Source organism: Pituophis catenifer, unplaced genomic scaffold, assembly GCF_029215685.1.
Source record: "Pituophis catenifer annectens isolate HBS135680 unplaced genomic scaffold, rPitCat1.0.hap2 SCAF_5, whole genome shotgun sequence".
NCBI classification, from domain to species: domain Eukaryota; kingdom Metazoa; phylum Chordata; class Lepidosauria; order Squamata; family Colubridae; genus Pituophis; species Pituophis catenifer.
In genome coordinates, this window is record NW_027256885.1 from 64,933,787 (window position 1) to 64,960,485 (window position 26,699).

Here is a 26,699-nt window from a genome sequence, read left to right on the forward strand (position 1 = left end):
CACTCCCATGCATAAGTCTCTTGAGTCCGGTCTTTTAAGTATGCTGATATCTTCGCCATTTCTGCAAAACTGGCCACCTTCAAAGTCCATTCTTCAATAGTAGGCAAAACATCCCTTTTCCAATATTGACCAATCAGTAACCTAGCTGCTGTCACCATATACGATATCAATTTTGTTTCACCCATTGAAAAACCCTTAACTATACCCAATAAAAACAATTGAGGAGAAAATTGGAGTTTTTTCTTCAGAACATTTTGCATAACCCACCAAATTTTTATCCAGAAAGCCTTCACTTTCTTGCAAGTCCACCATATATGATAATATGTAGCATCCAAACAATCACATCTCCAACATTTTGGTTGAACATTAGGATACATGTCACTGCATTTTTTTATTTCCCAGCTGACCTTCATTATTTTTGGACTAATAGACTTACTGTAGTTTGCCAAGTTCCTTATCAGTATTTTACTATGCATGTCCGCATTCTTTCACATTCCTTCACACACTCCTTCCTTTGTTCTCTTGCCACGGATGCCGGTTGCTGGAAAGCAGCTGGCCTGAATTACTTTCAAAATGTAGCAATTATCTTTCTTAGTTAGTGAGGTGTTTTATTTTCTTTATAACAAATAAATGAGTTTTATTAGAGAACTTTTCTTCGCGTTTCTTTTCAGAATATTGCAACTTGGAGGGGCCACGATCCATCTCCTCTAATCAGGGTGATTGTCCCAGAGCCAAAAATGGGATTAATCAATGCCCTGACATCCATGACAATTTCTTAGGATCTAAATGCCACCTATAAAACATTTTATAAAAATTTTCCCTCAAGTTCTGTGACTGCGTAAATTTAACATTCTGAACCCATATTTTTTCCCACGTTTCCATCATAACTGGTTGTGTAAAATTTTGCACCCACTTTATCATACAATCTTTAACCAGTTCATTTTCTGAGTCTCTTTCTAACAAAACATTATAAACCCTCTTGATATGCATTGGGCCTTTCTCTTTTATCTGTCTAACCAATTCTTCTTCATGCAACATTAAACCAGTTTTTTGATCTTCTCTCCATCTCAGTTGAAGTTGATTATACTGTAACCAAGTTAAATTAATCCCTTCTTCCAACAGTGTATTCAATGTCTTTAGCTGCCATCTGCCCCCATCATTAAAAAGTGCTTCTTTGTATAAACCCCCCCCGAGTGACTTTATATTTATATTCCGTATGATATGACCAAGATCCAACCACAACGGTATTTTATAATCCCATTTGAGCCGGTGCTTCTTCCATACTCTCATCAAGGAGTTTCTAAGCATATGGCTGTTGAATACTTTATCCACTTTATTTTCGTAGAATAAATATGCATGCCAACCAAATTCAAGATCATAACTCTCTATATTCAATATTCCAGTCTTTGTCCTTCCAAACCAATCGCTTGCTTGTGTCAACGCTGCTGCTTCATAATACAATCGCAGGTTTGGAAGTTTAAGACCACCCCTTTCACAAACATCTTGCATAATTTTCAATTTCACTCTTGGCTTTTTCTCATTCCAAACAAACTTATTCACTCCTTTTTGCCATTCCATCAACTGTTTATCACTTTTAAGCACCGGAATCATTTGAAACAAAAATAAAAAACTAGGTAGAACATTCATTTTAACTGCTGCTATTCTTCCAAGTAAAGAGAGCTGCAGTTTTTTCCAAGTGTCCATATCCTTTTGTACCTTTCGCCACAACACCTCATAATTGTTTTGGAACAGTTTTATATTTGAGTCTGCAACTTGAACTCCTAGATATCTCACCTTTGATACTATTTCAAAGCCTGCCTTCCTTTCAAGTTCTTTCTTTTGATCACCTGTCATGTTTTTAACTATCATCTTGGTTTTTTTCTGGTTCAGTCTAAATCCTGATACCATACCATATTCTTCTATAATGTCTTTCATCTGAATTATTGATTCCATCGGCCGTGTTAGGGTAACAACCAAATCATCTGCAAATGCCCTTGTTCTGTAGTCCTCTTGCCTTATAACTATTCCATTCAAAGTACTCGAGTCCCGTATTGTATTCAACAAGACTTCTAGAGTTAGAATAAACAACAACGGGGATAACGGACAACCTTGTCTTGTGCCTTTTTCTATACTGAAGTTTGTGGTTAAGCTTCCATTAATAATAATTTGTGCCGTTTGCTCTTGATAAATTGCTGAAACCACCCACACAAACTGCTCCCCAAAGTCCATCTTTCTTAAAGTGTTTAATAGAAAGTTCCAGTTCACTCGATCAAAGGCCTTCTCCGCATCCAAAAACACCAGCACTGCAGAGATCTGTTTATTCTTCTCAAGATATTCCAATAGATCTATAATTTGCCTCACATTGTCCTTCATATATCTGCCTTCTATAAATCCTGCTCAATCATGATGAATCACCTCTTGAATAACTGGCATTAATCTGTTGGCTAATACTTTTGCAAAGATTTTATAATCCGTATTCAGGAGAGATATTGGTCTAAAATTTTTCAGTTTTGTAGAACCTGCTTCCTCTTTCGGTATCAAAGAAACAAAAGCTGCTTTCCATGAAGGGGGTATTTTACCCCCTTGTTGTATGCTACAAAATAAATCTTTAAGATGTTCAATCATTTCTACTTGTAGAGTTTTATAATACACTGCAGTTAAACCATCCGTTCCTGGAGCTTTAGCTGTTTTCAGTTGTTTAATAGCAGCAATAATCTCCTCAGCTGTTATTGGTAAACTCGTTCTTTCCTTTTGATCGCTAGAAATTTTCATAACTCTCCTTTCATCTAGATATTTATTTATAAGTTCATTCTGTATATCATCTTTGTCAGGGCATTGATTAATCCCATGTTTGGCTCTGGGACAAATCACCCTGATTTAATTAGAGGATGGATCGAGGCTTCCTCCAAGTTGCAATATTCTGAAAAGAAACGCGAAGAAAAGTTCTCTAATAAAACTCATTTATTTGTTATAAAGAAAATAAAACACCTCACTAACTAAGATAAGTAATTGCTACATTTTGAAATAGTTCTTGCCGGCTATTTCTCAGCCAGACCTTTCTGGAAAGAGAACAAAGGAAAAAGTGTGAAAGAATGTGAAAGAATGCGGAAGCACGTAGCTTACTGATAAGAAGTTGGCAAGCTACGGAAAGTGAGACAGTCCAGAAATGATTAGCTCAGCTGGCAAATAAAATAACGCAGTGACATTCCCCTTCTTTGCCAGTTGAGCGAACATCAGGTACATCATCAAATAAGGCACATCTTCTTACGCAGATACTCGTGTTGAGCTGCTGGAAGTGGTTTGTTGAGCATGTCAGCAATTTGATCATGTGTAGATACATATTACATTTTGACAAAACCTTTTTTCACTAAATGTTTTATGTTTTGATAACGGATGTCAATGTGTCTGGACCTAGAACCTGTGAAATGTGATTCAGAAATATAAACCACTGATTCATTGTCTTCCATCACGGTGATCGGTCGGATCGGGTGTGTCCAGATATCTGTGACTAAAGCATCAAACCAAGTTAAAGAATTACATGCATCTGAAACACAAGCATATTCAGCTTCAGTAGATGAACAAGAAACAAAATTCTGTTTACGTACTTGCCAATAAACAGGACATCCATTTAAGAACATCATATAACCTGAAGTACTTTTACGTGATTTCTTATCACTTGCCCAATCAGAATCTGCATAACAACATAATTCTGCATAATCAGTATGTGTTGGTTCTAACAATAATTTCAAATGTTTAGTGTATTTTAGGTATCTCAATAATTTCTTAATACATGTTCAATGAAACTGTTTTGCCTTACCTACGTGTCGAGATAAGAGATTAACACTAAGTGCTATGTCGGGTCTGGTCCAACTACTAATGTACAATAGTGACCCAATGACTGAACGATAAAGTGTTTGATCCTCGAACTCAGGACTTGCTTCTTGTGTCAAGTTATGAAAATCTGTTTGCATGGGTGTCTTTGTTGTGTTAGCATCTTTCATGTTGCAATGATGCAACATTTGTTCAATTTTATCTTCTTGTGAAAGACTAAACCCCTTCTGTGTTTTTTCAATCTGAACATCTAAATAAGTGCTAATGTGACCGAATGATTTCAATGTGAAGTATCTCTGCAAAGCTTTGGCAAAAATTTCACTCATTTGCTTATTTGGACCAATATAAACAATATCATCAACATAAACAAGAACTATCTCATATGCATTGTTAGATCTTTTTGTGAACACGCACTCATCAGTTTCGGACTTAATAAAGCCCATTGAATTTAGTTTGTCAGTAAGACATAAGTACCACATTAAACCAGAATGTTTCAGACCATAAAGACTTTTGTTTAGGAACCAGGTATCCCCTTCTTGCTGTCAGAATCCTGGAGGACTTCTCACGTAGGTCTCTTCATCTAGGTCTGCATGTAGATAAGCCGTGTCAACATCAAACTGGAAAACTTCTAAACCAAGGATAGTTGCAGTTGCTAAGGCAATTTTTACACTCTCAGTTCTGACTGTCGGTGAGTAAGTATTTGTGTAGTCCTCAGGATAACGTTGAGCGAAACCCTGAGCTACAAGTCTGGCCTTGTACAATGACTCACCATTTGGCTTCTTTTTGATTCTGTAGACCCATCGAGTGCCAATGACCTTTTTGTTTGCTGGAGGTTTTGCAGGTGTAAATACTTTAAGTTTCTTTAGACTGTCCATTTCAACCTGCATTGCTTCATACCATTTGTCTTGCTCTGAATCAGGGAGCTGCTTGATTTGTGTGAAATTATCAGGTGGAAGTGTAACATTGCAAATCAAAGGCAAGGGTGCTTTTGTCAGTTGCCAAGAATATCGCTGTGGAGGGATTCCTTTTGTGGCCCTCTTGGAACGTCTCGGAACAACTGTCCAGTCTTCTTCTGCTTCGTCCTCGTCCTCACTTTCGTCGCTAGCGTCAGCATCCGCGGCTTGCGAAGACGGAACATCGGGTTGAGAAGAACCAGTGGAATCTTGATCATCAATCTGCGTGGCATCAGCAGTATCATCTCTGGGAAAATAAACTCCAGGATCATTGGAATGAATCCTGGACCAGTCAACATCTTCTTCAAAATTAGCAGATTGGGAAATCACAATTACATGTTTAGAGTCAATAAATTTGCTCTATTTTGAATTATCATCAATACCCATAAATCTCAGTCTCTTTGCTGCTGGACTTCCTTTTCTTCTTTGAGCTAAGGGAATGTTCACCATAGCATATGAACCAAAAATATGGATGTTTTTAAGATCGGGTTTATAGCCATACAACATGAAGAAAGGAGTCTGATTTATTACACTGCTCCAAGTACAGTTGACAATGTAATTTGCATACTTGATAGCTTCACCCCAGTATATCATATCAAGATTGGCGTCTTCTAGGAGACAACGCATCATGGTTTGCAGTACCTTTCCGTTGTGAGCCGGTGTGTCAGGCGCCGACGTCTGATGAATAATTCCATTCTTACGCATCCAATGCTGGAAACGCTGAGACATGAACTCGGCACCATGATCACTCTGGATTCTGGCGATGCGAACTTGGTGTTGGGTAGAAACAAGGGCTGCAAAGTCTTTAAAGATCTGAAAAGTCTCTGATTTTTCTTTCATAGGATATCCATATCCATATCTAGAGTAATTATCAACAATTGTTAGAAAATATTTTCTACCACCAAATGATGGCGGAAAAGGACCAACTATGTCAGTGTGAACCAAATCAAAAATGCGTGTTGACAGGCGTGTAGCGCGTTTGGGAATGGCTGCTGCTTTGGATTTGGCCTTTTTGCATACAGCACAATCCAAAAACCCCTTACACCCCTTTAGATCCAAACCTTTTGCGAACTCCGGCATCTTCCTAAGAACACGGAAACTGGCATGCCCCAATCTTCTATGCCATTTGTGGATACACCTGGAATGCAAAGGTTTACCAGTTAGTGAATTCTCAACATTAACATTTTTATGCGGAACCTCAGGCTTGCTCTGAGCAACCTGTTTACCAATTCTATTTTTGTTGGCTTTAGGAGCCTTTGGGGTAGCAACAGGAACTCTCTCTGGAGCATCTCTCTCTGGGCCTGTGCTCTCCCTTTTTGGAGTTTGTATACTTGCCTGTGTTTGTGTTTTAGGCTTTGGCTTTAAGTAATAAACACCACCAATTAATATGGTTCCAGCAACAATATCTCCATCTTTAACTATGTAACTTGCATTTTCAAGGTGGTGAACCTGGAATTTTAACATTCTAGACAAGTGACTCTGGCTAAGCAGGTTACTGGTTGCTGTTGGTATGTAATAAACATCAGGAATGAATGCATCGAGCTCTTCAACATAAACAGTTCCTTTTCCTTTGACCTGACAAGGATGATTTGAATAAGAATAAAGTTCACATAGTTCAGGTTCAGGCTCGTGCATCTCTGTGAAAAGTTCCTTTCTGTAGGTAACATGCAATGCTGCACCACTGTCCAAAGTCCACAGGAGTTGTCTGTCATACTCTGGTTGAGGTTGTGGATCATTGGTTAAAGCCAATGTGGCGAGTGGAGTTTGTGGATCACGCCGGGGACCACGACGACCTTGTCTTCCGCCTCTGCCTCTGGAATCTGTTCCTCTGGGCTGGTACGTGACGGGAGCTGGAACTCATTGGGGACAATCCCGGGTGGCATGTCCCACACGATCACAGGTGTAGCATCTTGGCATCCTTGGAGCGTAGGTCCTTCCTCGGAAGGGGCGCCTAGCTGGAGCTCTTGATACGGGTGGTTCTCTCAAGTGTGGCGTGGCCAACATGAATGCCTCTTCTTCAATTAAAAGTCTACAGACATTGTCCACTGTGCATTGAGCAATTGGGACTTGGTTAATTTTTGTAACAGCATCTTTCCATTCATAGTTCAAAGAGTTAATAATGATGCTGATCATTTGAATATCTTCAATGTTATGGTCTCTTTCTCTCAATTCTGTTCTCAGTCCTTTCAGTTTGGTCAAATGTCCTCCAATTTGTTCACCGGGTTTCAATCTCGAACCGTGGAGTTCAGACATGAGTAAACATGAAGATTCAATTGAGATAGGCCTGTAGCAATTTTCCAATTCGGCCCAAATTTGTCGGGCTGTTGTATTTGGTGGAAAAGTGACCTGCAGTTCAGTATCCATGGACATCAATAATGTTGTGCGAGCCCTTATCTCTAAATCTCTTATTGCATAAGTCCAAGGTTGAGCAGGAGGATTAAAAACCATGCAGTGAGTGCCTTCTCTAAGAAGCAATAGTGTAATCTCACTGACCCAGGCTTTGTAATTGTGTCCTGACATTTTTTGTTTTGACTCACCAGTTAGTGGAGAGACAGAAAATGCCTGGTAAGGAGCCTGCATTTGATATGCTGGCTGTGCTGGCAGAAATGCCTGTGGTATTTGCTGTGCCTGTTGTGGACCTAAAAATGGTCTTGGTTGTGCCATTGGAGGTGGGCCAGGAGCTGTCCCTATTTGCATTTGTGGCTGGGGCACATATGCAGGCATTTGTGCTTGAGCTGCAATATTGGCACGACCTGCTGGAGATGCAGTCATTTGCCTTTGCTGCACTAAGCATGGTTGTGTTCCATCTAAAAGGACACCAACACCATCAGGGGGTGTTTGAGTTTGGGCCTGTGGAAACACTTGTGGCATTTCAGCTTCCTGTAGTAAATTACTTTCGCCAGCAGATGGTGCTGCACCTTTAGCTTCGGGCAGCTTTGCAGTTACAAGAAATGACTGCGTGGCAGGTTTATATGTAACTTGATCAGGGAGACTTTCATGTGACGTATGCAGTGCTCTCTGCCTTAATTGGCCTGACACAGTATCCACCAGGGGGAGTGTCTTTGGCTCTGAGGAAGAAGACAAGATGGCCCCTTTTGAAAATCTTAAGTCACGGGACTCTGCCTTATCTTGCTCAAGCATAGATATAGCCATTTTTGCCTGGGATAGCTCCTGTTCATAGAATTTTATACGGTCACGATAGGCTTTCATAGCCAGCTCATCCAGGGTGAGCTTAGAGCTTCGAGGAGAATAATGAATTGTTTCTCTCTCTGCGTGGGAGTAATTTTGCTCGGCAGTTTGCTTTGGCCTTGCACCGAGCGTTACAAATTCAGAAGGTTCTGGGAGGACTTTTTGGGAGCATGCATATTCAGAAGAAGATGTCACTGACCTCAGTTCCAGTACGTTATCTTCAAAAACAATTTCTCTGTTATCTCCCTTCGTTCCTTCTCCCACGGTTTCTTCTTGTTCCAGGCGTGTGGCTGTAGTAAGGGGATGGAAATCTGAAAAACTCCTTTCTGCCACCTTCTCAGCAAAATACATTTTGTATTTGTTTTTCTTCTGTTTCGGCATCTTAGCAAAATAATTAGCGTACCTCAGTAGCTAAAAACTAATTGCCTATGCGCTCTTATCAGAAATAACAAAACAAGGAAAAAAGCCATAAATCAACCGTCCGAGCTACCAGATGTCAGGGCATTGATTAATCCCATGTTTGGCTCTGGGACAAATCACCCTGATTTAATTAGAGGATGGATCGAGGCTTCTCCAAGTTGCAATATTCTGAAAAGAAAACGCGAAGAAAAGTTCTCTAATAAAACTCATTTATTTGTTATAAAGAAAATAAAACACTTCACTAACTAAGAAAGATAATTGCTACATTTTGAAATAATTCGGGCCAGCTGCTTTTCAGCAACCGGCAGCCGTGGCAAGAGAACAAAGGAAAAGTGTGAGAAGGAATGTAAAGGAATGCGGAAGCACATAGCTTACTGATAAGAAGTTGGCAAGCTACGGAAAGTCAGATAGTCCAGAAATGATGAGCTCAGCTGCTAAATAAAATAACGCAGTGACAATCTTTGGCATATAGTTTGGTATAATAATCTAAGAAGGCTTCTTTAATTAATCTTTGTTGAAAAACTTCCTTCCCTCCATACTCAATACTACCAATAATCCGAGTACTCTGTTGTTTCCTTAGTGTGTAAGCTAACCACCTGCCCGGCTTATTAGCGTTGCAAAATGTATTATGTTTCGCAAATTGTAAATTAGTTGCTGCTTGTTCCGCTGTAAGCATTTGAAATTGGTCTTTCAAAAGTTTTATAATTCCTTGTAATTTTTCATCTGTTGGATTTTTTATAAGCATCTGTTCTTTTTTCTTTATCTCTCCTTCCAGTTCTAATCTTTTTCTTTGTTTATTTGATTTATGTTTAGAGTTCATATAGATCAGTACCCCCCCGCATATACGCCTTACTCGCATCCCAAACAATTTCAATAGGGGTACCCTTATTCAAGTTCATTTCAAAAAATTCCTTCATTTGTTTTTTAAGTTCATTTACATTCTTTTCATATCTAAACAAGTTTTCATTTACTCTCCATGATCTTCTCTCATTCTTTCCCATTTCTATTTCTATCCATACCGGGCTATGGTCAGTTAAAGTCCTCGGAAGTATCTTTGTTTTCTTTGTTTTTAAAAGTAAATCAGCCGTAAGTAGAATAAAATCAATCCTAGAGAAGGATCTATGTCTATCTGAAAAAAAAGTAAAGTCCAATTCTTTTGGGTTATGCATTCTCCATATATCTTTCAATTCCAAATCTTCTTTCATATCAAAAAAAATCTGTGGTAATTTAACACATGCCTTTGCCAAACTCTTTTTATCTTTTTTGGGATCTATTACTCCATTCCAATCTCCCATAAGTAAAATAGATCTGAAGTCCCACTGTAATAGTTTAGAGTACAATATTTTATAAAACTTTTCTTGTTGCTGATTAGGAGCATAAATTCCAATCACCAAAATTGGACCATTGTCTGTAGAAAGTTCAATTGCTATATATCTTCCACAGTCATCTGCTTCTAAAATTTTTGCTGGCAATCTTTTATTTATATAAATCACTACACCATTCTTTTTCTCCGAATTTGAGGCTATAAACTGTGCTCCTAATCTAGAATTTATCAAATATTTTTGATCTTGTGTTCTAATATGAGTTTCTTGTAAGCAAATAACATCATTATTAAATTGTCTCAAATAATGAAATATCTTCCTTCTTTTCTGTGGTGAATTCAGTCCGTTCACATTCCAAGATAAAAACTTAATTGTCATTTGTAGTCTCCTGAAGCGTTAAGAGCATTTGCTGAAGTCTCTGTTCCAGACTAGTAGTCTTTGGCTTAGCTCCTCCCATAGCTTCGGATTTTTGTGCTGTACCATTGACTCCCTGCTTATCTTGTGGTGACTTAGACCTCTGCTGTTGTTGTTTCTCTAGAATTTGTTTATAAGCTGTTCGAGTTATACGCTGGTCCTTAGCATTGTGCAACATCAGATCGAGATCCGCTGCCACTTCTCTTGTATTTTTAGGTGGTCCACCTATAGCCTCTAGAGGAAGATCCAGCAACGGTTCATCTAAAAATCCCCCTGTTGCTCCTTGAGTTTCCGTTGCCTCCACCTCCATCTGTTTCCGCTGCTCTTCAAGCTCTTGTTCAAATTGCTTCTCTTTCTCACCCTCCACTATACCTAACGCTGAGGATGTGCATGGAGATGCTGCACCAGTTTTAAAAACATTGAAATAAAATTCTTCCGCTTTTTCAACAGTATTTAATCGATATCTCTCTCCTTGATACCTCAATATTATTCCAACTGTAGCGTCCCATCTAAATGGAATTTGTTGTTTCTTTAATTCAGTCACCAAAAATCCAAAATCCTTTCTATCTCTTAGCATCTTAGGTGGCAGCTCTTTGTAGATCCCAATCTCCCTTCCTTCCACTTGAATGGTAGAAACAAAAGACTTTTGTAAGATAGCGTTTCTTATTCTTCTATCTGTAAAGTAGATCACCACATCTCTAGGCAGTTGCCTTTGCCTTGCCACCCAAGAATTCACTCTATAAACCTTGTTGATTTTGCACAAAATCTCCTCAGGGTCAACCTTTAGCATCACAGCCCAGGCATCAGCACAAACCCTTCTCAAATCCTCTCTATTGTTCTCTTTTATTCCTCTCAGTCTTACAGCAAACTCCATGAATCTAAATTGCATCATTGTCACTTCATTTTCAATCCTTTGCGTTTTATTATCAACATTAGAAATTTTATAATCAGCTTCCTTCATTTTAGATTCTACTTCTTCCACTTTTTTATCAATCTGAACAACTGCTTCTGACAAGCCAGTCACAACCGTCAGTATGTCACGCTTCATCTTATCATATTTTTCTTGAACCGCCTCCTTAATTTCCTGTTGAGATTTTTCAAATTTCTGGTCCAAAACTTCATTTTGATTCAACAGAGCCGCAGCAATAAATTCCTTCAAATCTTTAAAACCAGTCTCCTGTGCTTGGCTCTGGGTCTGCAAACTTAAGGGCTGCTCCTGTGGCTTGTGAATGGGGGAACCCCCCCCCCTGCAGCTTTGGCTGGCTTTGTCTGCTTTGAAGCCATTCTACCACGCAGACTGAATCTTTCTAAGAAGGAAGTCCTCCCTCCCTTTTCACCACAGAATCCTTTCAGAGATTTCCCCAGCTTTAATCAAATCTCAAGGGAGAAGGAACAGATCAGAATCACTTTAAAAAGAACTTTTCCCTTTTCTTCTAGCCAGCGCTGTTACTTTTAGTTACTTTGTAGCGTATTAAACACTCAGGCAAATCCACTTTCGCTTTCAGCTTTCCCTATCGCTGAAGCTGGATGCCATTTTAGCAAACTTTTACTGTCTCAGTTCTTAAACTCATTCACAGGGCTAATAAAAATACTTGCAGTTTGAATTTCAAGTCCAGATTCCACCCTGTTTATTTTTTGGTAATTCTCTTGGCTTTCGCTAGTTACGTTGGTCGCGTCGTCTGGCTCTGCTGAATGCAGAGTTGTCCCCGGAGTCCGGAGCCTCGGCAAGCTGGATAGGGAGCCACACCCTGCTTCCTCCCCAGAAGCAAAAAGGACAGTCTGGGGACTTTGCAGGGGGCTCTACCTTGTCTCGCCGGCTCTCCTCCCGATTCTTCAAGATCGTGGAGTTTTTCAAGCCGCCTCTCAGCTGTAGAGGCGGCTCTTTACGGGCGGCGGGGCTGGCGGTCTTGAAGATACCGTCTAACGACGACAGCGGCGCCAACCGGAAGTCCGAAGCAGAGTGTCTTAACACAGACCCTACCACTGGAAGAAAAACTTCACCCCTTTGAACCAGGAGACTGGATTTGGATAAAGTCTTACACCCTTAAATCACCACTACAACCAAAGTGGACTGGACCAGTCCAGGTTTTACTAACCACTCAGACAGCAATTAAGGTTGCAGAAAATGCCTGGATCCACTGGACATCACATAAAACCAGCTGTAGTGGACCACAGCACCACACCTGAAGCGACACCAAAGGTTCCACCCCTATGACTCAGGAAAGTTCCAGACACTGAAGAGTGGACATTGAAAACACTTTTTGAAACTGAACCAAATGGGGGCAGGGATGAGGAAGGGGAATAAGTTTGGACTTGTTAAATTTTTGTATAACATTTGCTGTATATTTTTATATGTTAAATGTACTTCTGGGTTCATAGAACCAAAATTGTTTCCAGAAAAGGGGAATGTATGGGAATACTAAGCACGGGAAGTATTGACTACTACAGACTTTTGCCTTGCCGGAGGTAGGTCAGTGAAAGATATTTTAACTACATGCTTAATGGGAGTAGCGATAGGACCACAAGCCATTACCAATGACACCAAATTAAGGGAGTTCCCTCTCACAGCTTCATACTCTAATATATTCAATTGGTTAACTAATTCAGACATAAAAGACAACAGCCTGTACATACTACAGGTGGCAGCCATAACCCATTCAGCCACCTGTTTCACACTGACAGGGTGCCAGGCCCCTAAAGTCTCAGAATGCCAGAACCTCAATAACACAGAGCTAGCCTGCAACAACACTGAGACCATCACCTTTTCTTATAGCCAACCCTCCTGGGACTTTTCATGGCTCTTTTCATGGCTCCCAGAATTCCATTGGTTAAAAATCCTCATTGGAACCATAGTTGCAGTCACAATAATGGGGTTCATCTTTTGTTGTCTCTGCCAATGCATTCTCCCATGCCTTAGATGCCAGAGAAAGTGCATGACAGCTCTCACCAAATCAAACAATCAGGCCAACAAAGTCTCTCTGATGATGAGCCAAATTGACAGCCACTACCAAGTTTACACTCCACCTATTTAAACCTTGTACTAATTACTGAACCATCAGTAATTGTCAGGGTAAATGTCTAATTCTCCCAGGCAGGGGCTGGCACCTCCCCATATCCCATCATACCCCCTTACCTCAGACTCCTCCCCTGGTGTATAAAAGGGTCCTACACGTGGGCATCCAGCAGTTCCAGATGTGTGCCTGCAAAGACAAGACAGAGGTCAGTGACCTTTACCCTGAATTCGGCCTAGGAGGACTCCAGGCCTAGAATAAAGAATCAATGAAGAGATACCATTGTCTCCTGTGAGTTATTGGGTTAGATCCATCCAGCATTAACAGTAATAGTACAAAATGGGGGGGGATTGAAGGGAGCCCCCCCTCCCCAGATAGAGGAAGAAGACATGAGACAGCAAATAATCCAAACACAATACAAATAATTAAATCACAAACCGTTTAAATCCTTTTAAACTAAAACACAAGGGAATAAAAAAAACCCTGTCTGGCTCATTGCCAGAGTTTACAGAAGCTGCCCTTGTTAAATCAATTACCAGAACAAATAGACACAGGAAATAGCCAGATTTCTCAACTCTGCTTCTTTTCAGGAACAGATTAACCTTTTCCTTCCAAACAAAACTGAATAGGGAAAATTATCCCATCAATAGACAAAGGATTAAACGTCACCAAAAACCAGTTTTAGACCATAACTCAGAAACTCACGTTTGAATGTCAATCTTTCTAGCTAGCCAAGAAACCTTGCTGAATGTAACTCATCTTGGTTCCTTGTCATTAAAGGCTTATTTCTGGCAGCTTCCTTCTTGATTCAATTTATTCTTCAAAGCACTGACCGTTGCGTCCCGGCTGGAAGAATCCTAAGGGGAGTATTTCCTCCCAACACCAGTATTTTGGCTTAGTCCAAAGGTACCTGAGTTAGACATCTCACTGAAACTAAGGTGGTCTACTTTTCAGCTCAGATGGAAAATCAGTGCATTTAAAACTCACTTCAGGACTATTCCACATCAAGTAGTATTGCTTAAAAATAAGAGAGTTATCAAGTTTTCATTGCTCCAGTGTTGGAAGAAATCTCCTTTTAGGTTCTGCTCCAAGTGGGGAAACAGACACTGGAAACATGGAGACTGCTTGGAAAGATGGTTTAATGGTGGACAGGATCACATGGCTTGAGTTCCTGAACAGAAAAGGGGCAGATACAGTAAATCCTCGGGTTTTTATGCTCTCTCTGGCTCTGCATTTCTTGGGGCACTGAAAGAGTATCCTGATTGGTTGTCAGACTCCCGGGGGGGGGGGGGGGGGAGGTCTTAGCTAGCCTTGCTGGCTGATGGTCATGTTGTGGAGAAGGAATTCAGAACCATCCCTTCAGGGCAGACAGAATCAGTTTATTTATTTATTGCAATAAAGGATCAAACCTGGTATTGCTACCAAAGAAGTTTGAACAATCTCTGATTTTCAGCTCAAAGCATTTATACAGTTTCAAACAAAGGATTCTGTGAAGTCAGCAATTTCTTATTATCACAGACATATGTTACACAAAATGACATACCTTAATTACTGAGCTTGTTACTATCTTTGCAAAACAGTTATAATTCTTCTTAGAAGTTACTGAAGCATAGATTCAAATTATCTCTTGTTGAAACAATAATATGGACATCTCCTTTCTCTGACCTTAAAAATGTAAATCACCAGACTGTCCTTATCTGTGACAACTGAGGGGCCTTGAAGTAGAAATCCTTCTTGAAAGGAATGTGTCTGCCTACGTGCTGGATACAATTACAAGCATCATCTAGTTGGATCCGCTTTTACTTTATTTATTACTTTATTTGTCACTTTCCCACATTAGTCACATGTGCTTCCCAGGTCACATGTGGTGAGTTTCTGCTGCTATTGTGTAGAGGGCTAATCCTATCTTTGTTGGATCTTTGGCAATTCCTACTATGGCTCTGCCTGAAGGAGGCAGATCTTTGTTATGTAGAATAGACTGGCCCAGGCCTTAATGGCCCATTGACAAAGGGTGGGGGGCAGGAAGGTGGGAGCTGCTTTGTCTGTAAAATATGCTTCTCCATTTCTCATCCAGGGAAATATAATATTCTGCCTTTTTCATATTTCCTAAAATATTTCACTCTTCCAGGAAAGGGGTGGGTGCTAACTTCCTACACCAGTATAACCACAACTTGGGGGGAGGGGGCTTTGAGTCAGTGTTGATTCTTGGCAACTGCCTAGACTTGTTCCTGCAGTTTTATTGGCAAGATTTTTTGGAGTGTTTTACTGCAGGCTTGAAAGGAAACTACAGCCACTTATCTCCATAACCCCCATCCCAGACACACCAACAACAGCCAAACTTCCTACAACTGACCCCATCCCATTGTGTTCACAACCCCTGGTGATCACAGAAAAGGAAGTGCACAACCTATTTCACAGACAAAAGCCAGGAACAGCTCCAGGCCCAGACAAGATAACTCCTTCTTACTTAAAAGTCTGTGCTGACCAATTGGCCCCCATCTTCACCCAAATCTTCAATAAATCACTAGAGATGTGCCACGTTTCTTCTTGCTTCAAACGCTCCACTATCATCCCAGTGCCGAAGAAGCCCTCCATCAAGGAACTGAATGACTAGACCAGTTGCTCTAACATATGTAGTTATGAAAACCTTTGAAAGGCTAGCGCTGTCCCACTTGAAAACCATCATGGATCCACTGTTAGACCCCCTGCAATTTGCATACCAAGCAAATAGATCAACAGATGGTGCTGTTAATATGGCTCTGCACTACATCCTACAATATTTTGAATCTCCAAAGACCTATGCAAGGGTCCTCTTTGTAGACTTTAGTTCAGCATTCAATACCATCATACTGGACATTCTTCTAACTAAACTAAATCAGCTACCTGAACACACTTGTAAGTGGATCACAAGCTTCCTAACAGACAAGAAGCAGCAGGTGAAGCTAAGCAAAATCACATCAGATACCTGTACAATTAGCACAGCCCCCCCACCCAGAAGTGCTTTCTCCACTTCTCTTCTCTCTCTATACCAGTGACTGCATCTCAAACGATTCATCTGTTAAACTACTGAAGTTTGCAGATGATACAACATTGATTGGTCTCATTCGAGACAACAATGAATCCGCATACAGACGGCAGGTTGAACAACTAGCCTCGTGATGTGACTGGAACAATCTGGAACTGAACACACTCAAAACCGTAGAAATGGTGGTAGACTTTAGGAGAAACCCTCCCATAGTACCACCTCTTACAATACTAGACAACACAGAAGGGGACAGAGGTCGACCTTGAGGCGCCTTGTTTGTGGGGTGCCACAAGGGTCAGTCCTCTCGCCCCTTCTGTTCAACATTTATGTGAAGCCGCTGGGTGAGATCATCCGTGGTTTCGGGGTGAAGTTCCACCAGTACGCTGACGACACCCAGCTGTACATCTCCACCCCGGACCAGCCCAATGATGCCCTTGACGTGATGTCCCGGTGCCTGGAGGCCGTGCAGATCTGGATGGGGAGAAACAAGCTCAGACTCAACCCTTCCAAGACCGAATGGCTGTGGTTCCCGGCGTCCCGGTATAGTCAGCTGGTTCCATCGCTGACTATTGGGGGCGAGATCTTGGCCCCCTCAGAGTGGGTTCGCAACTTGGGTGTTCTCCTGGATGCACGGCTGTCTTTGGAAGATCATATGACGGCCGTGGCCAGGGGAGCTTTTTATCAGGTTTGCCTGATACGCCAGTTGCGTCCCTTTCTGGACCAGGATGCACTGCGCACAGTCACTCATGCCCTTGTCACGTCACGTCTGGATTACTGTAATGCTCTCTACATGGGGCTCCCCTTGAAGAGCACTCGGAGGCTCCAACTGGTCCAGAATGCGGCCGCGCGGGTGATTATGGGGGCGACACGGCGCACCCATGTAACACGTCTCCTGCGCGAGCTGCACTGGCTCCCGGTGGTCTTCCGGGTGCAATTCAAGGTGTTGGTTACCACCTTTAAAGCGCTCCATGGCTTAGGACCGGGGTATATACGAGATCACCTTCTGCCACCGATAGCCTCCCACCGGCCAATACGCTCCCACAGAGAGGGGCTCCTCAGGGTGCTGTCGGCCAAACAATGTCAACTGGCGACACCCAGGGGGAGAGCCTTTTCTGTGGGGGAACCAGCCCTCTAGAATGAGCTGCCCCTAGAGGTTCGTATGCTCCCCGACCTGCGTACCTTTCGCCGCGCCCTGAAGACTCTTTTATTCCAACAAGCTGGGCTGGCCTAATAGGAATTTTAAATGTCTGTTAGCTTTTAATTTTGTGGGCCAAATTTTTATATATTTGTTTTTAAATTGTTTTTAAATTTTGTAAGTGTATATGTGTTTTAAGATGGCTGTACACTGCCCTGAGTCCTTTGGGAGAAGGGCGGTATAGAAGTGTAATAAAATCTAAATCTAAAATCTAAACACAGTATCAATAGTAGAGACCTTCAAATTTCTAGGTTCTATCATATCTCAGACGCAGCCGGCATGGGGACCGCTACCCCCACCAGTTGTCCCCCCTCGCTAACCGGGTTTCAAGCTACCCCATACAGAATATATCCCCCCAGGCTGGGGATTCTATCCCAGCCAGGGGTGGGTCGAGTGCCAGTGGATGCCAGGACCTTCTGCTCCATTTTTTCCGGGATCCCCATGGGCCCAATATGCCCCAATGATCCCAGCACAGCAGTGGGGTCTGCTCTGGCAGCTGGCTGGAGCTCCCCCCCCTTCTGCAGCTTAACAACCAGCGCAGCAGCCGGCCCCTGTCCCGCTGCCAGCCGCAATCCAGCCAGCAGCAGCGCCGCCGCAGATTCCAGCTCTGCCACCGGTGTACCTCCACCACCCATCGTGGTGCTACAGCAGTTCCCTTCCCTGCCGCCCGTCGCTGTGGCCGCTCCACCAGCAAGGCTACCACCACCCCATTTTAGAGCCACATTTGACGGTAAGCCTACCAAATTGGCTTACTTCCTCAGCCAAATATGGGCCCATATAGATCAGTATGGAGAACAATACGAAACTGATTGCGACTTAGTGTCAGTGATTACCAATGGCATGAATGAAGGAGATGCTTCAGACTGGATAGGGAGGGAGCTGCTGAACTAAACGATGCTGAAGGTTTTGCTGCACTTCTCCAGGCCAGATTCAAAGACCCTGACCGGATCAATGAGAACAAAGCCACAATAAAAATGATGAAACAAGGTAGCCGACCCATAAAAGACTTTGTATGGGACTTTAGACAGGTTGCAGGGAACCTGGGCCATTGGCCGGACCACATACTCCTGCACTACTTTGAAGAAGCCATTGATCAGGAAGTCAGAAAAGTATGTGGTGTTCGAGGGGTGCCAGAGCGACTGCAGGACTGATATACCATGTCCATAGCTCTGGATAGAGAAATTTACCCACACCACAAACCCTCAGCGGAGAAGCCACCCCGGAGGACTTTGGCTAGACGTCCTCTTTCTAAACCTGCTGAGACCCCTCCTTCTCAACCTACAGGGACTATTAAGTGCTACCGTTGTGAACAAATGGGTCATCGGGCTTCCGAGTATCTGGCCCCTGTGCCAGTTCCACAACCACGTCCTCCCACAGCCACCAGAAGCAGAAGGGCTCCAAGAAAGCCCCCAGAAACCAGCTGATTCGCCCAACAAGCCATAGAGGTTCCCCTCCCCACTGAAGAGAGCGAGGAACCTCCAGCCAAAGAAGCCCCTCACGGCAAGGCAACTGATGAAGATGACCCGATGGTGAGTGCAGCCACCCCCCACCTTTTCAGTTAAAGTGAAATTGGTGGTGCCTGAAACAGGGGAGCAAGGAGAACTATCAGCAGTAATAGATACAGGCTGTACCAGGTGCTTAATTGGACGTCCAATCGTTGAACAATTAGGGATAAAAATGAGAGCCCTGAAAAGCCCAATTAAGTTCAAACAGGTGGATGGAACGTTAATTGGAGGGGTTCCAGCCACCCAAATAACCAAACTGGTTAAATTAGAAATGGGGATGCATTGTGAACTCATACGATTCATAGTGGCACCAAAGATGTCCGAATCCCTTGCGTGGCTTGACAAATGGGCCCCTACCATTAAATGGGAAGATGGATACTGGATGATCATAATTGGCGTCGGCCCACTGTCCCCAGTCACTCCTCCCAAGAGACACTGGTGTTACCCTTGATTCCAGTTTTGTTCTGTTATATTCAACTGAGTCATGTCTTGTTCAAAACCATCCAGATTTGCCTCAACAGGCAACTCCCAATTACCACTCTTTGCTGGAGAAGGTGATAGTATAATATTGGCAGTTTTTAATGGTGCCGGTATCAACCCTGACAGAGGTGGAACTTCATCTACCAATTTTCCTGTCTTGCCTGCTTTATTCTGACTCCTCCTTGCCCGAGAATGGGATTTTTTTCCCCCACAGGCCTATCTGCTTGTGTCTGTAGAACATCTGCAGGTGGAGTTTGATTTTCCAAAACAACAACTTTTTTAACAGGGCTGTTTTGAATATGTGGTATCTCAGACTTGGGAGAAGATTCCCTTGCTGGGATTGGATATAAACATCTGGCACGGTAACTGCTCTCAGGCTTTGACTGTTCACTGAAGTGAGGTGCATGTTGACTATTCACATGCACAGCTCAATAGCTTGGGCGAGTCCATTTACAGCCACTAGGTTTGGGGAATGCCCTTGGAGTGACCATTTGTCCTGTCCCCACTGAGTTTTGATTAATGAATGTTCGAGGTGCTACAGAAGTACAGTCTAGACTTGGTTGTTCACTGGGCCAATTGGATTCTCTCTGTGGAGGACTCCCAAACCTGAATGAAGAAGAGGTGCTATCATTCAGAAATGAATATTTTATGTTGAATTGTTCGTCACTGTTAGGTTCAGCTTGTAGCTTACTCCTAACTTGTTGGTCAGGCAATATATCTGTTTCTTTAAGAAACAACTGAGCCACGTAATCAGGGTTTGCTGAACCCTGCAATTAGGCTACAGTGCATAAATAAGCAGCGCAGAGAAGCATTCCTTGTTCCTGATTGATCCTGTTACTGTTGCTTCCTGCGTTTTTCTGCTGATTGGTGTTAGACTGGATTGGTATATGGTACTGTATACCGAGAGTTACTAAAGTCTGTTTGCTTTGGTAAGGGAAGATACTTACTGGACTGATATTACTGTTTATGACCTTGGACTGTTTTACTTACACCGAAACTGCTTCTTATCTTGTATATAAAGTATTTTTCTCACACGAGCTGTACGTTTATCTCCTTCCCTGTGTGTTTCTGCTCTGCTCGTTGCACAAGCAACAAATACTTTTTACACACACCCTAACATTGGTTATGGGCCCAGAACGTTCCAGGGCTCTTTAATTTGTTTTTGCGGAAGTGAGAAGTGCAGGCAGTGGGTGTAGTAGTCAAGATGATGGCTTTTGAGCAAGGTACAAGTTATTCTACCATAACCCGGTTGGATGGTACAAACTATGTTACCTGGTCCACAAAATGCTGTCTACTTTTGCGAAAAGAAGGACTGTGGGACATGGTTAATAATCCACCGGACATAACTGCATTGAATGCTGCTGACGAAGAAGATGCCAAAAAGATAGCGAAGTTTCACAGGGACAACGAGCGTGCTTTATGCATCATTGGCCTGACACTGGGAGACCAGCAGCTTGTCCATTTCCGGGGCGAAGAGTCTGCTGCGAGGTGTTGGACAAAGCTAAAGAAGCTCTACGTTCGTGACTCTGTGGGTGTCCATATCTACCTGACACGGAAATTATTTCGCTTACATCTTCAGAAAGGAGGAGACATGATGGCTCACCTGGACTCCATGACAGGGCTTTTCCAGGAGCTACATGAGAAAGACCTTGTGTTTACTGAACTGCAGCAAGTTTATATTATTCTTTCATCGTTGGATGACAGTTATGACTCTTTTGTTTCATCATTAGAAGTATTGTCTAGAGATGAACTAACATTGGCCAGTATAACTGGTAGGTTACTAGATGAGGCCAAACGTAGGCAAGAACGAGACCAGTTAAGGATGCAACAGCAACCAAAAGTGGAAGCTGTATATGAGAATGTAAATATTGTTAAACGCTGTTATGCATGTGGGGCTAAGGGGCACATTGCAAAATATTGTAAAAATAAGAAAGTATCTGCTAGAAACTTTGCTAAACCCAGGAAAGGGTGTAATTTAGCAACCAGTTCATCTAATAATATAAAAGATGATTGGTGGGTGATTGATAGCGGTGCCTCTCAATCAATAACAAAAAACAGAAAACTGTTTCTAAACATGAAGAAAAGTACTAAAAAGGTCAAATTAGCTAATGGCTGGAATGTGACTGTAGCTGGGGAGGGACTTGTTCAATGTTCTATTAGTAAGCACCCTTTACCCATGCTTTATATCCCTAGTTTGAAATATAACCTTTTATCTGTAAAGTCATTACTACATTCTGGGTTTACAGTAACTTTTAAAAACAACAAATGTTTGCTGGAATGTGAAGGCACTGTAGTTACTGCAGAATTAGAAAACGACTTATTTGTCATTAGGGATAAGTCATTACTGTTAGTTCAGTCAAAAGCTAAATTTGGAAATGTAAAGCCGCATGATGAATGCGTACATTTACTACATAGAAGGCTTGGTCATCTGAATTTCAGGTTGTTGCATTCGACTGTTAAGCAGTCTAAAGGCATTAAGTTAAGGGCTTGCAGCAAATACCTGAACTGTAATACTTGTAACCAGCATAAAAGTAAAGTTACACCTGCAAACCGCTGCAATGGGTTTAAAACAACTAAACCTTTGGAGGTAGTCTTTTTAGACTTAATAGGGCCAAAGAAACCCAGTTTAGGGGGAGCATGCTATATTTTGAGTATAGTTGATCACTTTACCAGATATGGTTTTTGCTACCTTATGAAGTCCAAAAGTGATACGTTCCAATGTATCACAAACTGGCTTCGTTTTGTAGAAAGGAAGCAGAGGTTTAAGGTGAAATGCATTGTTACTGACAATGGAACTGAGTTTACTAACCATCAGTTGGCTAAGTTTTTGAAGGATGCTGGGATACAGCATAAACGTTCTGCCCCTTTTCGGCCGGAACATAATGCATTTATAGAACGAAGAGGCCAGACCCTACAAGCTATGACTAGGACTATGCTGGCTGATGCTTGTTTACCTGATAAATTGTGGGGAGAAGCAATACTATGTGCCAATCATATTTTAAATAATGTGGTGCACTCCTCTACAGGAAAAATACCTTTTACTTTATGGCACGGGAGGAAGCCTGATTTAAGTTATATACATACTTTTGGTGCACCAGCCTGGGTGCATATACCAGTTAGTCAGAGAAGGAAGGACCAACAGAGAGCAAAGAAAATGATTTTTGTTGGCTATGAGGCTAACCATAGGTCCTATAGGTTCTGGGAAAAAGGAACAACAAAAGTTTTGTGTAGCGCTAGTGCTAAATTCCTAGAACATGAAGGCTGGGACAGGTTAGAAAAAGCAGACTATGGTTTTACAGATGTGGATGTTAAGATAGACCATATTCCTGATGATAGTTCATCTGAGATGGATGATAAACCATCTATTAAGGTTGAAGAACAGGAACAGGAATCAGGGTTAGGGGAGGATGAACCCAATATACCTGATGTTAGTCCTGTTATGCCTAGACGATCTTCCAGGGACCGGCATCCACCAGATCGCTATAAAGCCACAGTGGTTTGCCAAGTAGATATCGAACCATCCAGTTATCATGATATAAAATTATATCCAGAAAAGGAGCAAAAAGCCTGGCAAGAGGCAATGGATAGAGAAATTGATTCATTGAAGAGGCTTGGTGTCTATGAAGTTGTAAGAATACCACCAAATGAGAAACTTATAGGCTGTAGGTGGGTCTACAAGGTAAAGAAAAGTGTAGATGGGGTAGTAACCCATAAAGCTCGGCTTGTTGCACAAGGGTTCTCACAGACAGATAGAGACTATGATGAGGTTTTTGCTCCAAGTTTAAGAGCGAGCACTTTGAGAATGATGCTGGTTTGGGCAGCTAGAAGTAAATGCTCTATTACTCATATAGATGTCGAGACAGCTTACTTGAACGCTCCGTTGAGGCATACAATATATATGAAGAAACCTCCTGGTTATGATACACAGGATAGCACTGAGTGTTGGAGGCTACAAAAAAGCCTATATGGTTTAAGGCAATCAGGTTACGAGTGGAACCAATGTATAGTGCAGAAATTACATAACATTGGGTTCTATGAGGGCGTAGCAGATAAATGTCTGTTTAAAAAAGAACAGGATGGATGTGATTCATTCTTGTTACTCTTTACAGATGACATTGCCATAATTACCAGAACTGACGCTGAGGCCAGAGAGATTATCGGTCAGTTGCAAACAAAATTTAAACTTAGAAATCTAGGACATATACGGCATTATCTAGGGCTGGATATCCTGAAAACATCTAGAGGATTTAAAATTTCACAATCTAATAAAATCTGCAAATTGTTGAAAAAATATGGGATGGAATTATGTAAACCTGCCAAGACTCCTATGACACAAGAATTCCAACAGGATAGTTTGCAGAGTCCACAGTTCAGTAAAGAATTGTATCAATCATTAATAGGCAGTTTGTCGTATTTGAGCAACTGGACACGGCCTGATATAGCTTTTAGTGTTAATCAACTAGCACAATATAGTTCAGAGCCTACTAATAGGCATTGGCAAGCTGCAAAACGTGTTCTTAGATATCTTAAAAGAACGTTACATTTTGCTATGTATTTAGAACCAAATGCCAATATGGTATTAAAGGCATATGCTGATGCCAGTTTTGCCAGAAAATCTACGTCTGGAATAGCAATCATGTTGGATAACTGCCTGATTGGATGGAGATCAATTCGCCAGAAACACATCAGTTTGTCTACCATGGAAGCGGAGTTTTCTTGTCTATCACTTACATGTACTGAACTGATTTATTATAAACAGTTGATGGAAGATATTGGATTCAAAATGGACTATCTTATTACGGTTTATGAAGATAACCAGGCAGCCATTAAAATGGCAACGAATCTTGCTGTAAAGACAAGGACTAAATACACTGATATACGTTATCTGAATGTTCGGCAATGTGTTAAGGATAACATGATTACATTGGAATATTGCGCATCAGAGGACAATATTGCCGATAATTTTACCAAAGCACAAGGTGCCATTAAACACACCAATTGTTGGGAAAGATTTGGATTAAGAATCTGAAATGTAACTGATACCACTGTACAATGTATGATTTGGATGTGTATTTTTGTTTCTGTATCTATTGTGTATATTGTCCTGCCCAATGGGGAGAATGTTAGGTTCAGCTTGTAGCTTACTCCTAACTTGTTGGTCAGGCAATATATCTGTTTCTTTAAGAAACAACTGAGCCACGTAATCAGGGTTTGCTGAACCCTGCAATTAGGCTACAGTGCATAAATAAGCAGCGCAGAGAAGCATTCCTTGTTCCTGATTGATCCTGTTACTGTTGCTTCCTGCGTTTTTCTGCTGATTGGTGTTAGACTGGATTGGTATATGGTACTGTATACCGAGAGTTACTAAAGTCTGTTTGCTTTGGTAAGGGAAGATACTTACTGGACTGATATTACTGTTTATGACCTTGGACTGTTTTACTTACACCGAAACTGCTTCTTATCTTGTATATAAAGTATTTTTCTCACACGAGCTGTACGTTTATCTCCTTCCCTGTGTGTTTCTGCTCTGCTCGTTGCACAAGCAACAAATACTTTTTACACACACCCTAACAGTCACAATTGTTCCTCTGTCAAGGTCAGGAAAAAATTCAAGCCCCACAATATTATTCCATAAAAAGTACCCAGAACCATGTTCCTACAAACTCACCTTGGTTTATGCACCCTCCTGGATTTGATGTCATCAGAGTTGTGTGCAGAGCAGATACAATTAGCTCTTGACTGGTTTTGGGTGCTTGCTCATCTTGTTGAAACTTGTCATGTTCCCACCGTCCCTCATCTTTCCACAACTTGCATTGGTGACCCTTAGATCTTATGTATCAAGATAAAGAAAAACAATAAGAATTTATTAATTGCTACCTTGCCTTGGGCGTGACACAAAGAGTCCAATATGATTCTACAAGGGGAAATTCAGATAAAAACCAAAAGCCTGACAATTTTTTTTAAAAAAAGTCTTCATAGATTTCTGAAAGGCCATCATGCTTCTCAAAGAAAAATACCTCTTTTGGGAAGGCTTTGCCACAAGAGACAAAGGAAATAGTTGTCTCTGTAAAATAATAGAATAACAGTTGGAAGGGACATTGGAGGTCTTCTAGTCCAACAACCTGCTCAAGCAGGAAACCCTATACCATTTCAGACAAATGGCTGTCCAATCTCTTCTTGAAAACTTCCAGTGATGGAGCACCTACGACCTCTGGAGGCAAGTCGTTCCACTGGTTCATTGTTCTCACTGTCAGGAAATGTCTTAGTTCTAGGTTGCTTCTCTCGAAATGAAGAGATAAAAGGGATGAAAATTAAAAAGAGTATAAATTGCAAGCTTTTGCAGTTGATTTAGTATTCATCATAGAGGAACCACAAATAACAGGCCCTAAATTACTAGAACGAATAGAGGGATATGGAAAGGTGTCTGGCTTGAAAATAAATAAAGATGAAACAAAAATTTTGGTGAAAAATATTACAGAAAAACAAAAAAGAGAGATAAAAGAGAATTTAGATATACAAGTGGTGAAAAGAGTTAAATACCTTGGAGTATATTTAACCTCAAGATGCATAATGGTAAAAGAAGACAACTAAACAACAAATTGAGAAAGATTTGAAGAAGTGGAAGAATCTTCAATTATCACATATAGGACGGATTGCAATAATAAAGATGAATATATTACCAAGATTACTATTTCTATTCCAGACAGTACCGATAAAAATAGAAAAGACTAACTTTCAACACCTTAATAAGATAATAAGGAAATTTATATGGCAAGGGAAAAAAGCAAGAATAAGCATAAAAATGCTTCAAGATACGAGACTACGAGGTGGATTTGGATTGCCGAATTGGGAATTATATTACCAGGCAGCAGGATTGACATGGTTGAAGGAATGGGTTGAATTAAGAAATACAAGATTATTAACACTGGAAGGTCATGATTTACAACTGGGATAGCATGCATTTTTGTGGTATGGTAGAAATAAGATACATACATACATACTTTCATAGACATTATATAAGGAATGCATTGTTATTGGTATGGAAGAAGGTTAGAGATAAATATTATGTGAAAATACCAATATGGTTATTATTATTATTATTATTTATTATTTATTGAATTTGTATACCGCCCTACTCCCGAAGGACTCAGGGCGGTGAACAGCCAAATAAAATACATATAATACAAATGTTAAAAAACTATTAAAATACAATTAAATAATTGGCCCGGAAAATGAAATTTAAAACACCCCAAATTCATAAGACAAATTTAAAATTTAAAATTTTTTTAAAAACTTTTTAAAAACAATTTAAAAGAGAGGTTAGGCCAGGCCGGCCTGCTGGAATAGAAATGTT

The 26,699-nt window shown here is 41.2% G+C and overlaps 2 protein-coding genes across 2 annotated transcripts; both read right to left on the bottom strand.

Moving 5' to 3' along the window:
* Window positions 1-6,641: 6,641 nt before the first annotated feature.
* On the bottom strand, window positions 6,642-17,803 carry LOC139317698 (uncharacterized). The gene is made up of 3 exons (XM_070944777.1): window positions 17,703-17,803; window positions 11,934-12,147; window positions 6,642-8,306 (listed from the first exon to the last, which is right to left on the bottom strand). The coding sequence occupies exons 1-3, from the start codon at window positions 17,801-17,803 to the stop codon at window positions 6,642-6,644; spliced, it is 1,980 nt and encodes a 659-aa protein (XP_070800878.1).
* Window positions 17,804-19,306: 1,503 nt separating this feature from the next.
* On the bottom strand, window positions 19,307-25,914 carry CASC3 (CASC3 exon junction complex subunit). Its single transcript, XM_070944778.1, is given in 5 exon segments — window positions 19,307-19,552; window positions 19,555-19,951; window positions 25,014-25,071; window positions 25,074-25,174; window positions 25,886-25,914. Coding segments are annotated over 5 exon segments (831 nt in total).
* Window positions 25,915-26,699: the final 785 nt, after the last annotated feature.